We start from the raw sequence: 15,330 nt of genomic DNA, 5'->3' as shown, positions 1-15,330 counted from the left end.
ATTTTAACAATATTTATCTGTGGAACCGAGTCAAACTAAATGTAATGCCTCAACTCCTACAATTCCAAGTGCTTGTCATGGTGGGGGGGTCACTGCCTGAAAAGGTTGAGGACCACTGCTGTTGGACACAGTTGGCTCCTGTACAACTCCACTGATACAGAGGATGCAGCGTGATCCAAAGCCTTGCTCAAAGGCAGTGTAGGCAGTATTTGCCATATAGACGGATTGGGGTTATTGTTATAGATTGTCCTGTCCAGTGTCAGTATGTACCGTTGAGTTCATGTCCTTTAGGTACCCTACAAAAAAACTCTCAAAAACAACTCACTTCCTTAAAGGGATAGTTCACCCCCCCAAAAAAAAAATTACGATTAGTCACCCCATGGAGACTTGAATTCTTGGATATGTTTTTGTTTTTGTCGCATTCCTAAGCCAATAACTTGATGACCAGCGGACCGGTAGGCAGTGGTTCCGGGAAGACTCTTTGAGTCTCCAACTGGAACCACTGCCGGTCATCAAATGATTGGCTTAGGAATGCGACAAATACAAAAAAAATCTCCATGAATTCAAAGCTTCATGGGGTGAGTAAATGATAGAAAATAAGTAATGTTTTGGGTGAACTACTCCTTTAAGGAAAACATCCATATGGGAAATTGACATGCCAAAATGTTGTTGTTTTTTTTTACAGTAATGTGGCATATTGTCCATCATGCTTACCTGTCCACAGAGTCAGGTGTCCTCTTGAGTGGCGGGGGGCGGAACTTTGTCTTCTTTGAGGAAGAGGTGGGATCTCTGCCCGTGGGGGGAGGGGGAAGAGGGGGTTCCAACCCTGAGGATGGGGTAGGAGGGGTGCAGGGTCCAGCCTGATGGAAGGAGAGAGACAATAGAGGTTAGGGGAAAGATAGAGAGACTAGTCATGCCAATGTCTCAGAAACAATCTGACATTTGAACTAAATCGATGAATGAGTGACTGACTGACTGACAGAGGAAATGAATGAATGAATGAATGAATCCCACCTCTCTGCCACCTCCTCCACTGCTGCTGTCCCCTGTGCTGTGGTCCCCACACCTCTTGGTCTCTCCTCTCTCCCTCTTCACCACTCTGTCCTGCCCTCCCTCCATCTCCCCCTGACCGTAGCCGTCGCTCAGGTTCTCCTCTTTGATGTGGCGAGCGATGTCTTCGTCCGTGTCTGTCAGGAGATACACAAGCAAACACTGTGTATAGTTTTAAGCAGGAATTTGACTTGGAAATCCATTCGTCTGCTTTTGATATCCCCCATGCTGGTCATTCAGATTTAACACAGTGGTCAGACTGAATTAAATACATGCATCACAGTTTAATAATAAAAAAAATATGTTAAAGGAGGAGTTCACCCAAAAAATGACTTATTTTCTATCAATTGCACACCCTATGAAGCCTTGAATCCATGGATTCTTTTTTGTTTTTGTCGCATTCTTAAGCTAATAATTTGATTCCCGTCTCCTACCGGCTAATGTATCGAGTAGGAGACTTATTTGTGTCTCCTACCGGAAATACACACGGTCATCAAATTATTGTCTTAGGAATGCCACAAAAACAAAAATAAATCCATGAAATCAAGGCTTCATGGGGTGTGTAATTGAGAGAAAATATGATTTTTTTGGGTGAACTCCTCCTTTAACCACATTAACCCTGGCATCCCTATTTTGTGCAGTCCAGTTGTTTACCTGTGGTGGCGCTGCTCCTCGAGTTAGCCGCCGACGAGTTCGCCACCCAGCCGTGACCTCCGAACTCCATCTGAGAATCCACCTGGCTCTCCAGTTTGACTTCCACCTTCACCTTGTGCTCTAGCTCCCCCCGTGGTGGAGGGCTGGCCTGGGCCGTGGCGGTCACCGCTCCCTGAATGCCTCCGGCCAACGGGGACGAGGGGCTCGCCGCGCTGTGGGCTGCCGCCGCTGCGGCCGGTGGCATGGCTGTTGTCACGGGGACCATCCCCGCTGCCATGGCGACGGTCGGTGCGGGGTAGACAGCGGTTAGCACCTGGTCGACAAGCAACGGGAGCACGCTTTGTCAAGAGGACGTTTTCATAGATCAAGGGTTCTCAAACTTTTCAGGCTGCGACCCCCAAAATAATCATATCCCACCCTGACAAGCACTTGGAATTGTAGGAGTTGAGGCATTACATTTAATTTAACTCGGTTCCACAGATAAAATATTGTGAAAATAGCCGAACCTGTAGATCGGCTATTTTCACAATGTTTGCCTCTTTCTTACGAAATATTTGACAATTTGGCCAATTTGGCATCAAAAAGGTCTTAAAGGTCATTAAATTGTAACTTTAGAAATGTGCAAATACTCTGGCCTGTATACACTTACACTGTATGTTGGTTTGTTTACTGTTGAGTGAGAAAACAATGTTGCACATTAAGCTAATCATCTGGGGACCCCCAAAATAATTTGGGGACCCCCCATCTTGTGGATCGGCTATTTTCGAATGGCTGACATATAAAGTAGGGTTAAAGTGGAAAAAGTGATTGTGATGCTCTTTCAACTAATTTAGCTGGGGACCCCCTGGAACCCCTTCAAAGACCCCACCTTGAGAACCATCGCATTAGGTAGACCAGCATTTGATACAAAAATGTATCTCTGGGACCCCAATCTACACAGTAAAATCCTTAGTGTTGCTTTAACTCTCAGAGTGTACAAATGCAACGAAATGGAATCAAAGATCTTTGTAATGAACAAAGACAAACATTAAATGTTGAAATATAGGGAAACAATACATTTACTACTTCCATGTTTTTACCTGGCGACCGGCGGTTGCGGAGGCCTGTGAGGGTGTCTGCGATTGACAGCTGAAGGGCGGGACTGGAGCAAGTAGTGGTTGTTGACCGGCAGATGCGATTGGCTGAACCAGCGTTTGTCCCACCGGGGCAATGGCTGTGAAGCCAACGGTTGCCAAGGGTGACGGAAGGTAGGTGGGGCCTGGAGGGGGAGGGGCCTCTTGGGCTGTTGCCGTGCTGACCCCTGGGCTGGACTGGACATAGGTGATCCTGAAAAAGTAGAATATGTTTTTTTGTCAATAAAAATGTCAATCAATCAATCAATCAATCAATCAATCAATCAATCAATCAGTCAAATTGTACATAGAAATGTACTGTATAATATAGAGTGAAATAGAATTAAAACTATATCTTTCCAGTGTTAAATATATGGCTTGATATCCAGTAACGTATCCAATACATCCAAGAAATGTTCCATGCCTCTGAGAAGGATTTCACATTTTATCTCCAGATTCACTTGCATTGAACAAGCTACAAACTTACATATAAGGTGTTTCAAGTCATGTTACATGTGACTTAAACATAAACGTCCCTTCACCACATGAACCCTAGTGTCCCAATTGCTGGGCATGTCATAATAGGTGAACATTTGGTGAAATTAGCGAATGTTCTGCGAAAATAGCCGATCTACAAGCTCACAACCCTTAAGCGCCGTGAGCTGGCCGACTGTTTTCGGCAAAGAGATCTGGCGTAGAGGGAAAAGAAAACGAGGGGGCCAATGTTCTAAAGAACATGTACACAGTACACCTGCATATGATGCTGATGTTCTAAACACCATGTACATACCTGCTACTACGTATCTTTTTGCCTTTTTTTAATTATTTGATCTGTTTCTGTTCTGATCTGTTTTGTGTAACGATGGAGCGCGCACGTAAAAAAGAATTTCACCCACTTCTTTCACCTGTGATGTGACAATAAAGCTGTAGACCCCTGGGGGACCCCGGGCAACGACGTATGTTGTGTTTAAACTGAAGGTGAGAACGAAAGTCTGCGAGTTATCTACCGGTGTAGCCAAGCTCCGATCGATGGTGTTTATATGAGTCTCTTTGTGTTTTCGTGTCCCCTCGCATACACACCAGTGTTCCAGGTGAACGGTCAGTACCAGCTGTACCTGGTGGGTGGCGAGGTGAGCAGAACTGTCTGTGGGGGCGTCGCGCCGCCAGGGGTCATCACCGTCGCCATGGAAACTGGGAAGGGGTTCCCAGGGTGCACTGCAGCGGCGGCAGCGGGGTGGACGCTGGTCTGGACCACGGGCATCGGGGCGATCTGGATGATCTGCTGTGGGGATGAAGTGTGCGCACGCACACACACACACACGCACACACACACTTGCTTTTAATAGGCTCTATGCACATATTGGAAAGAAATTGGGCCTCTTCCTTACTTCCTTCACAGGTCTTACCAATTATACTAATGAAGGCTCTGTTCTATTCTGGTCTGAGTGCTGATATATTGTGCATGTTGGCTCACTGGAAACACTCTGCTATCTCAGTGGGTCATAAACAAAGTGGGGTCCAGGGACCCTAATGGTTCCTTGAGGCAGTTCCAAATGGCCCCTTACGGTTGTGTAACTCTGAGAGTGTACAAACGGAACCATTTGTACACTCTCAGAGTTATGGTGGTCCTTGAAATTAAAACGTTTGAGAACCACTGCACTACACTAAATGGAACAGAGCCTTTATTAGTATCATTGGTATCACCTGTGAAAGAAGTAATTTCTTTCTAATATGGCTGCTGTGCATCGAGCCTATTGAATCAGTTGTGTTTAATTTACTCTCACTCAATCTTCTGACCTGAAAAGGTTCCTAGACCTTGTTCACACTGGCAGCCCAGATCAGATCCCTGGCCTAACCAGGTTGGAGTCAGATTGTTTTTTATCAAGCCTGAACAGCAGAAAACCACATGGAAAGTGGTGTTTGTAAATCAGATTTGAACCACATTCCGGAGCCTTGTACTGCATAAAACCAATGTGACTCTAATCTGGATAGGAAATGAGATTTGGGCTGGATTTAGGCAGAACAAGGCCTTAGAGAGTAAAAAACAAACGACTGAACATTGAAGCCTGTCATTATTAAGCAAATTGGAGTTAAGTTCAATGCTTCAAGTTAATATTGTATATGTTTACTTTTCATTGCTGTTAGTTACAGACCAGCTTTGCTTTTTATTGTTGGCTGATCACTGCTTGAATACATTAAAATAAAACGTTCCAAAAGATATGTTATGTGGTCATATCTATGTGCTGTTTTGGTGCTATCAAGTGGTCCAAACACAGTTGCAACTCAGGGTCCGTTTTATTAAGAGAGGGTTTAAGTGGTTAAAGTATTGTTTTCTCTGGCTTTTCTTGCCTTTATTGATAGTTACAGTGTAACTGTAAACTGTAGTAGACAGACAAGAAACAGGGGAGAGAGAGTTGGGGAGGGACACACAGCAAAGGTCCCACCCAACCCGGGATTCAAACCAGGAGTCCTTAACCACTTCGGCTATCGGCGCCCCAACCTGATACCATATTTTCAAAAGTGTCGCTAATATGTCGTAAACACAGTGAACACGGACAATGTGACAGTCCGATGATGAAAATCATGATCAGCTATTTTTGAAATGTTTGGATAGTATTAAATAGGGCTTAAGTGGTCAGTACAGTCACCAGTTGCTGTTGCTGTGTAGCTGCAGTTACCTTGCCTCCTGCCGGGGCGCCGTTCTGCACAGGAAGAGGAGAGCCACAAGGGAGATGGAAGGATGAGGAGGAGTGGATCCCGTTCTGACTGTTGCCATGGGAACCAACATCTTGCTCTGCAAGACCGGCGACTGGGTTTGGACTGACGGATGAGAAGGAGAGAGGGAGGAAGAGGTAGGGAGAGAGAGAGAGAGAGAGAGAGAGAGAGAGATGAGAGAGAGAGAGAGAGAGAGAGAGAGAGAGAGAGAGAGAGAGAGAGAGAGAGAGAGAGAGAGAGAGAGAGAATGCAAGAGGAAGAGACAGATGGAGAGAGAGAGAGAGAGAGAGAGAGAGAGAGAGAGAGAGCGAGAGAGAGAGAGAGAGAGAGAGAGAGAGAGAGAGAGAGAGAGATCAAGAAGTAAAAAGAGAAAGAAACTGATCAGTCAGTGAAATTAACCCATTAAAACCAGGAAAGCATCTGTGTAATTTTATACTTTGGCTATTCAAAAATAGCAGATATACAAGCTCATAGCTTGTTATGAGCTTGTAGATCTGCTATTTCTTTTAATTCGTGAAAATGCGCAAATCTTTGAAGTATATACACCTTTTAAAGCGAACATTTTTAACTCAAATATTTTCCTTCTGGGGGTCCCTGGAACAAAATATTTTGAGATGGGGGGGAGGGGTCCGTGGCCAAATACATATAATTTTGGGGGTCCTTGACATGAAAATGTTAAGGATTTAGATGGCATTTGTAGAATCAGCCTCAGGTCTTAATGGGTTAAATGATGAACAGGGGGGAATGATGGCATTATGGAGGAGAGAATGGTATTGATTCATAGCAGGAATTTCAGTTGGATAAGGAACTACTTTGTGTTGCTTATGATTCTGATATAAATAGAAGGTGATTAAGGCGCGGGTGGGTGGCGTGGCAGGGAGGCAGGCGCACGGCGAGAACCACACTCACGCTTAACAGCACTTCTCCCGTCAATCGTCTTACCTCTGCGTCAGCCAATCACATCTGTTTCCTGTGTTTTCCCACTTTTTAGAGGTGCATAGGAAGTAGGCAGGAAAAGCAGCCATGGAGATTGGAAATATGATATATATTGTGTTTCCGTATCTATAAGCAGGCTATACCTGTAGGAATTACTCAGGTAACCGCCCTCACATGCCCCCGATTTAATTTAGATTCCACAATCTATTTCAGCTGAGCTTTTGCTTGTCATCTTTAGTTTTATTATTATATATATCTTTTTGAAAATCATGATGTTTCCTTCACGACTATTAATCTGGATTTGTTCTTAAATCTCACCCACACAAGTGAGTAATGTGTTCTCATTTTTTTAGCAGGGGTTCTTATCACTTCTAAAGTCTCCTGTCCTGCGAATAAACCAAAAAGTGAAAACTCAACTCAATATTTCACATTTTCATTTAAGCAGCCAGGGGGGAGTATATAGTTGGCTATATATAAAACAAACCTAAGGCAAACTATGTACTGCAAAATTTTCCACGCAATAAAAACAAAATCATCTCCTCCATTATGTGTCTACGGCTAGCTAGAGGAATAACCAAGGCCCCTCAGAAGATGAATGTGTTGTTGTCTTTATTGGGAAGTCCGAGTCAACAGCATCTATCAGTGTCAATCGCCTTCAGCTGCTGATTAAAGAGCCGAAGCCAGAACAGGTTTACTGTGACTGCTGTATAATGACGTGCTGTTTTTTTGTGTTGTTGCTTTAGGTGGAGGCTATCCTTCAGACAATTGAAAGTGATTTTGAGAGTTTTAGCAATCTCACTGCATCCCCGTTAGACTTCGGTAGAGGAACAAGTGGGAACACTGACTTGTTGCTTATGGCCAGTGGTGCAAAGTAACTTAGTACATTTACTCAAGTACTGTACTACTACAATTTTGAGGTATTTTTTCTTATAGTATTTCCAATTTTCAGTACATCTCAGAGGCAAATACTATACCCCACTACAATTATTTAAAAACTTTAGTTACTAGTTACTTTGTAGATTTAGATTATTATTACAAAACATACATTACCCACTTCAGCCCTATATACATTTGGGCCATTTGAAAATAGCCGATCTATAAGCTCACAATACGTCGCATCTGCTATTTTCAAAAGATTTTTATACATTTTATACATTTGAAAACTTGTGAGTTTGGGACATTCTGCATAAAGAGTACTTTCTACTTTTGGTACTTTAAGTACGTCAACAGCGTCCCTCCCGTCAATCATGTACTTTACTGCCCTCATCAATCATTTGGTTCTTTCTTAGGGGAGTGACTTAATCTCTGTATTTGTATTGATTTGACTTTTCAATCGGCTAATCCACTGGTTCTCAATGTCGGGCCCTCGGATTACCAGACGGTCCAAATTGTCCCTTTTACGGGTACCTCTGAGAGTCTCAAGAGTTAAATTAACACTGAGGATTTCACAGTGTAGATTGGGGTCACAAAGGTGGTGCCATTTGTACATTTTCAGAGTTAAAGACCCGGATGGGGGTCGATTTGGACCCCCGGTGGGACCGTGTACCAGACGTTGAGAAACAGTGGGCCAAATCAGTGCTCTCCATCTCACCTCTGGTTCCATTGCTGACTGACGCATATCTGATCCCTACTCCCGCCCCTGCGTACATGCCATTGGACAGGGAGGTATTGGTGGGGCGGGGCGGCGGGCAGGGTGAGGACGCCGGCCCCCGGCTGCTGTGTCAGCTGGGGGGACGCGGGGCCTTCGGTGGGCAGGATGTACTGGACCTGCGCCAGCGGCTTGGGGCCAGCGGGGGGGCGTGAGAGAGGCACCGGGGAGGAGCTGGGGCTGAAGCAGGGGCACAGGGAGGGAGGCGGAGGGGTGGTGGGGCTGCTGGGGGACCAGGAGCTGCACCGGTTGGGCGGCGGCTGGGAAGGCCCCGCCCAAAAACAGGCCGGTGACCAATCCGCCGCCACAGCCGCTTACACTGACGGGGCCGGGGGAGGGGGATGAGGACAGGTACCCACCCCCTGCGGCGATTGGCAGCTGCTGAGGCCCGGCTCCTCCTCCGATCAGAAGGGCGGCTTTCTTGTCCGTGGCGAGGGCACCGAGGGAGATGGCTCCTTCCGTTGGCTTGCTGGCGATGGGGATGGGAGCGCTGGCCATGGGCCGCACCACGTTGGTCGCGACGGCGGGGGCCATGCGGACGGCGCCCAACACCTGCGTCACACCGCCCAGTTGGCTGTAAGGAGTCTGGCTGTCAGACATCAAGCCCGGGATGGACTGAGAGAGAACCTGCCCTCCTCCTCCACCTCCTTCTCCTGACGCTACCGCTTCTCCTCGTCCTCCTCCTCCTCCTCTCCTGGAGCCTCCGTCACTCCCCTCCTCTCCTCCGTCTGTCTTCCTCTTCCTCTCAGAGCTGTCTCTAGCACCTCCTCCTCCTCGCCCTGCACCTCCTCCCCCCGAGCTCTCTTTACTGGAGGAGGGAGTCAGAGTGGGCGATGGTGGGAGAGGAGGAGGAGAGCGAGGAACGAGACACTGGCTGGAAGCCATGCTGGGGGGGGGGGGGGGGGGGGGGTGAAAAGGGGGGGGGGGGGTGAAAAGAGGGAAATGTATTAGCTAACGTTCCAAAAATGAAAATATTAAATCTATCAGCTAGGGCTGAATTGTGATTTCTCAGACCAATTTGTGATTTAATCATTCGTTCAAGCTTCAATTCTGTTAATGGTTTACAGCATTGTTTCCCAATCAGTGGGTTGGGACCCATGTTTGGGTTGCGGACAAATTTGTATGGGTAAATAGCCCCTTTTTTTCTGTTTCATACATAAAAAAAATATATATATATATATAATTATTTCAAAAGATTTAAAAAAGCTTAAATAAAGCATTAAAAAAATCTAAAGTCTAATAATTTATATATATATATAATAATAAATAATAATAAAAAAACGTTAAGAACTAATGACAATAGCAGATTCAAGCTCTACGAGCTTGTATATCTGCTATTTTCATTAGTTTGGGTCCCGGGCAAACATTTAATTTCCCTTTTGGGTCTTGAGCTAAAAAGTTTGGGAACCACTGGTTTACAGTATAACTACCACGACATTAGATGCTGTCAACATAAATGATATTAAAAGGACCAAACCAGTACTATTGCATGTATATCCCATTGACTACAATTTGCATTCCATACTGAAATGAATGGAAACCAATGGCTTCTTGGAATATCAAGAAGACTGGAAACTGTGAGAAGTAATGTATACAGTATATGACTTAGACAGTGAGCTAAACATGTAATAACTTATATTCCCTTTACTGTAGCATACATTTAAAGGAGTAGTTCACCCAAATAAATCGATGACAGGGTGGCTGGTCAGTAGGAGACTCCTACTGTAGACTCCGCTGGTCATCAAATTATTGGCTTAGGAATGTGACAAAAACAAAAAAAATCTCCATGAATTCAAGGCTTCATGGGGTGTGTAATTGATAGAAAATTTGTAATTATTTGGGTGAACTACTCCTTTAAAGGTGAAATTGATATTGCACATGATCCATGGACCGATTAATACCTAAACAGTAGAATACCTAGTTTAGAAGTAGATTTTAGACACCCCACCACCCACTTTTACTATCAACGCAGTGTGTCACACCCACTGAACATCAAGGTAATCACCAATGTTATACCATATACATTGTTCATAGAGACGAATATTGCCTTTGACATAACATATTGTACAGCAAGCTTTTAGGAGGACCGACATTGTTTGATTAATCGAGCCATATGGAGTCAAATGTCGATAGTGACTTTCAGCATTTGCTTTAGTCTGCCTGCTGTGCAAAATGACCAGGGATAGCACTTTTGTAGCACTTCAATTGGCTGTATTGAGCCAGACAAGGTCAATCGGTCCCAGAAAAACTGATATCTGGTGTGAGATAATGACTGTTCGATGTACAGTACCTGTCCATCTGGTTCGTCCTCCTCACTGTCTGTCACCCGCTCTTTACACTTGAGATCTATGGAGCCTTCAGGACATGAATCCTCTGGAGGAGGGGGGTGGGGGGACATAGAGAGTGAATGCAGAGTTAGCATTTTATCCACTTAAAACTTTAAAACGTATACTTAGTCCCCAGGACTCTCCTTGCCGAAAATAGCCGGCTATTTTTGCCGAATGTGGTTAAACCCTATATACTTTGTTGTATGTCAAATAGCAAAGATAGCTAGCTGATCTATAAGCTCACAACGTGTCAGATCTGAGACTGTAGACACGCAATTTTCACTGTATGTTTGGCTATTTTCGCTCTTTTCACCTACTATTGACATGGCCAGAATAGGGACGGTCTGGAATGCTAGGGTTCATGTGGTTAAAAGACTAAAGGATTCTAGCACATCAAACCGGCTTTGTTTGGTGTGCAGATTATCTTTAAAAAAAATTGTCATTCTTAGCCACATTTACCATGGCATCTGTATTTTGGCCAGATTTTCAGACATTTTCCACATTAGCTCGTAGATTTGCTATTTTCAAAACGTTTATCTGTGGAGTCAAACTAAATGTAATGCCTCAACTACTACATTCCAAGTGTTTGTCAGGGTGGGGGGTCCCCAGTTCACATGTGATTATTTTGGGGGTCCCCAGTTCAAATATGAAAAAAAGTCGCCTAGAGACGACTGTACAAACATACCCATGACGTCATCATCTCCCTCCTCCTCACAGATGACCATGCGCTCCTCATCGCTGGTGACGTCCTCGCTCACCCCACGCTGACACAGTGACAGAGGCGGAGGCCGGCTACGAAACAAACTCACCCCGTCCTCCTGGCAAAAACAGAGTGAAGGGAGATAGAGGACAGAAAATAGAGGTTAGCTTCATCGTGCCTTTTTTGTTTTACCTGCAGCTGATCTGTTTATTGAATTCCAACATGACATTCCTCCTAATGTTTTTGTTGTTTTTGAGGCAACATTGAGAAGAGACAAGAGAGAAAGGGATTCAAGCCGAGATCAGTAAAGGTGAATACGGATGAAAAAGGGGACCTACATTTTGCGTCGAGCATGGAGTCAATATAACAGAAATAATGTTAATAACTCTTTTCTGCGACCTCGTCAGGGCACATTGCAACGCACCTTCATTTCCTGACCTATTTCAGTTACCAAAAACATCACCCACCACCACCACGACATAATGGTAATTATTTAAATGAAACCATGTTGTCAAAGGAGTTACGAGTACATCGATGTATGGTTTTCCCATTTGTAATGAATAATATAGGGGTGTACTCCGTCTCGAGTAAGAGTGTATGAACAAACATCAACAACATCGTACGATCAAAGGCACTCTAGGAGTGGAAAGTGAAAGCTTTGAAGTTGAGGCTCAGCTCCCGAGTGATTAAGACAGGGATTTTCTGGTGTTTTCCATAGCAAAGCCCCAGCCGAAGCCCCTGCATCCGTGCAGCCGTGGAAATCAAACGGCTCACCTCGTTGTACAGCTACCTGCATGGCTATGTGGCCATGTTATCTGTGCTCTGTAAGTAGGGAACGAAGAATTGTGTATTTTGAATGGCAAAAAAAGGCCTCAGAATCAAAATGAATTGAATATATGACCGTATTCACATTCAAGCCCAAAACTATTTTGTGGAAACAAGGCACTCTTAACCCATTCAATCCGGTAACGCATTTGTGTAATTTTAGATTTCCTCTGCTATTCAAAAATAGCAGATCTACAAGCTCGAGTGCCGCGCTATGAGCTTGTATATCTGCTATTTTAAAAAAAAACGTGAACATTTGTGCAAATCTTTGAATATATATTTTTTAAAGCGAACATTTGTAAAATATTTTGTTCCAGGGACCCCCAGAAGCAAAGATTTGAGTAAAAAGAATTTGCTTTAAAAATATATATATATTCAAAAATCTTCACACATTTTCAAGATAAAAAAAAAATAGCAGCTCTACAAACCCATAGCACGGCTCTCTGTGCCACGCTATGAGCTTGTATATGTGCCATTTTTGAATAGTCAAAGTATACAATAATGGTTTAAGTGGTTACACAGTTGCGTTCCCGGTTTTAATAGGTTAATGGAGATGCCATGAGCCACATGTCCCGCAGAACATGCTGTGCACTAAGCTGTTTCAGTTTTACTACTCTGGATAAGCACACAAGCTGAATACCTCAAATGTAATCTACTGTACCCGCAAGCACATGACAACTACTAGGGATGAATTTATATCCGTCCAGCTTACAGTTTTAAGATCATGACACGTAGAAAAACTATTGACATGGCTGCTAGTAAAAACCTTGGCCACCTGACTATACTACGTCTCACCATAAGAAATTAGCATTCATCAGCAGAAATGTTAAAATGCACTTATATGCAAAATGGTGCATTTATATGATATTGCCTTTATTCAAAGTCCTTACAAAGTGCATTACATTCACCCAGTCACATACATTCACACACCAACGGCAGACGCAACCATGCAAGAGACCAAACTGCTCATCTGGAGCAGTTAGGTGTTAACCTGTCTAAGACAGTGACACTTCGACACGCTGCCAGGAGGAACCGGGGATAAACCTGGGAACCGTCTTGATTCCCAAGAGGCCGCTCTACCCCCTGAGCCACTGTCTATCCCCCCTGAAGCAGTCTGTCATTAACAACATGAACCCAAGCGTTCCTATTCTGGCCTGGGGCAGACAATTTGTCAAAATAGCCTTTTCTACAAGCGTTGTGGGCTTGTAAATTATATTAGACTATTTTCACCAAAAAGAAAAAAAGAAAGAAAAGAGGAGGAGGCTTAGAATACACCTCTTGGGGTCTCCAGTCAACCAGTGTTAATTCTGTTGACTAAGACTTATTAAGACTAAAAGACTAAACAATTTCAGATGACTAACTAAAACTAAATGATTATTAATGGATTATTCCAAAGACAAAATTAGAATTTGTTGTCAAAATTAACACTGCAGTCAACAAAGTATATACGGTTTAAGTGGTTAAGTAGCCGGCCTGTTTGGTAGCTAGCGATCCGAAAGGGTACGCCTCACATTTGTAAAACTCTTGAGTAATTCATACCCTCCTCCACCCCACCTCGCACTCCATCGTACCTTCTCCAGGTCTCCCTCTCTCTCCCTCCGTTCCAGGGCATGCACGGCACTCTGGGAGAAGGCTCGAGGGCGGGGGTGCTGTCCTCCTCCTCCGTAGACGCCACCTCTGCGCTCCAAACCCACCGGCCCCCAGGCCGACCCGACTCCTACCACCTTCGCCTCCAGCAGCACCTGGGAGTGGGGCTCTGGGGGAGAGAGATGTTGAGTGAGAGAGAGAGAGAGAGAGAGAGAGAGAGTTAAAATAAATAAATGTGTAAATGAAAACTCATGCGCCACTTATTCCAACAGAATCCATACTATAGGTCAGGGGTCTTCAACAGGGGGGCTGCCAAATCCTTGTGTCATAGGATTTTTGCCAGACCCAGAGGGTCGGCCTACATGAGGCTTTGTCGGTCTGTCCCTCTTTTCCTACCTGTGTCCCTCTTTTCCTACCTGTCCCCTTGATTGGCCAAGCTTCGCCTGACGTAGTGCTCTGATCTTCAACCACTAGGGGTCTGGCAGTGCATTTTTGGGCGGTGAAACCGCCCCTATAAGTGAGGTTTGGATATTTGTACAACAAATCCTGCGCTGTGATTGGCCAAAAATGTACAAAAATGTACAAAAATGTACCCCGCCTAACCCTGCACCGTGATTGGCCAATCACAGTCTATTCAGGACTGTGATTGGCCAGTGTCACATGACACATGTGCATAGCCCTATATAAGAAACCATAACTTAAAAAAAAACATAAATTTGTTTTTTTTAAGTTATGGTTTCTTCCATCATAAAGAGTGTTTCAATAAATGTATTAATTTTTTGTACATGATTGGTTGACTCCATTCAGTATTGTGATGAGCTAGCAAGACACCGCCCACTTCACACAGGGTGTGATTTTTTCTAGTTATTTTTACATTAACCACTTGAACCTGAGCATTCCTATTCTGAGGAGAACTTTAGCCGAAAATAGCAGATCTACAAGCTCACGAGGCGTTGTTTCGGGCGAGAGGTTTGGTGTCAAACAATTCTATGAAGCTATCTATGAAATCTATGAAAAAGTTTAATCTGCAACACAATTTTATACAATGTGTAGTGGGTGGGGGGGGGGGGGTCCCTGCTTCATTTCTCTCTCAGCTAAGGGGTCCTTGACCTGATAAACGTTGAAGACCCCTGCTATAGGTTGCCTCATGATGTTGGCCGATTCCAGGAATCTGAGGCACCTGCTATTGAGTGTTTTAAGCAGATTACTGCGGGAGAGGGAGGCAAAACATATAGAGGAGTTTAAGCTCACTGATGCTCAAATGTAATAAGCTCACTGAGGCTGTTGCTCACGCTCAAGTTGTTCCAGATAACAATGTTCTGTAAGCTAATGTATCTTAAAGGTAAAAAGGTTAATAAAAAGTAAAAGAAAATTGGTATGCATGAACTGTTTATTTGAAGGTTTCATGTATTTTCTATCAATGCTAAAGCAAGTGTTTTATAGGCCTGTCACAATTATTACACAATCGTCGCAATTATTTGATATAATCGCAATTATTTTGCATAATCGTTGTAATCGTTTCCATGTTGAAAAATGTTCACACATTTTCAAATATAAAAAATAGCAGAAATAGCAGATCTACAAGCTTACAACGCGTCACTTTGTGATGCGTTGTAAGCTTGTAGATCAGCTATTTCTGCTATTTTTACATGTATAAAATTATTAAATATGTCAATAATTTCTTTGTATATTTAAGTTATTTGTCATATCTACCCTGTGCAACTTTTTATCATGAAGCCTAAAAGGCAAACAGAAATGTATTTTTTATCCATAATG

The 15,330-nt window shown here is 43.9% G+C and overlaps 1 protein-coding gene across 1 annotated transcript in view; it reads right to left on the bottom strand.

Annotated features, from left to right (window-relative positions):
* The window catches only part of cica (capicua transcriptional repressor a), a 56,436-nt gene that overhangs the window by 6,495 nt on the left and 34,611 nt on the right, over positions 1-15,330 (bottom strand). Inside the window, 14 exon segments of the mRNA XM_080443094.1 lie at positions 715-860; positions 1,015-1,187; positions 1,705-2,017; positions 2,784-3,030; positions 3,932-4,095; positions 5,495-5,535; positions 5,538-5,636; positions 8,059-8,143; positions 8,145-8,264; positions 8,266-8,931; positions 8,933-9,001; positions 10,406-10,488; positions 11,128-11,260; positions 13,539-13,723. Of these exon segments, the coding sequence (XP_080299220.1) occupies positions 715-860; positions 1,015-1,187; positions 1,705-2,017; positions 2,784-3,030; positions 3,932-4,095; positions 5,495-5,535; positions 5,538-5,636; positions 8,059-8,143; positions 8,145-8,264; positions 8,266-8,931; positions 8,933-9,001; positions 10,406-10,488; positions 11,128-11,260; positions 13,539-13,723 (2,524 nt within the window).

The sequence above is a fragment of the Gymnoscopelus braueri genome, assembly GCF_963280865.1.
Source record: "Gymnoscopelus braueri genome assembly, chromosome: 11".
Lineage (NCBI taxonomy): Eukaryota > Metazoa > Chordata > Actinopteri > Myctophiformes > Myctophidae > Gymnoscopelus > Gymnoscopelus braueri.
This window is presented reverse-complemented; position numbering and strand designations above follow the sequence as displayed.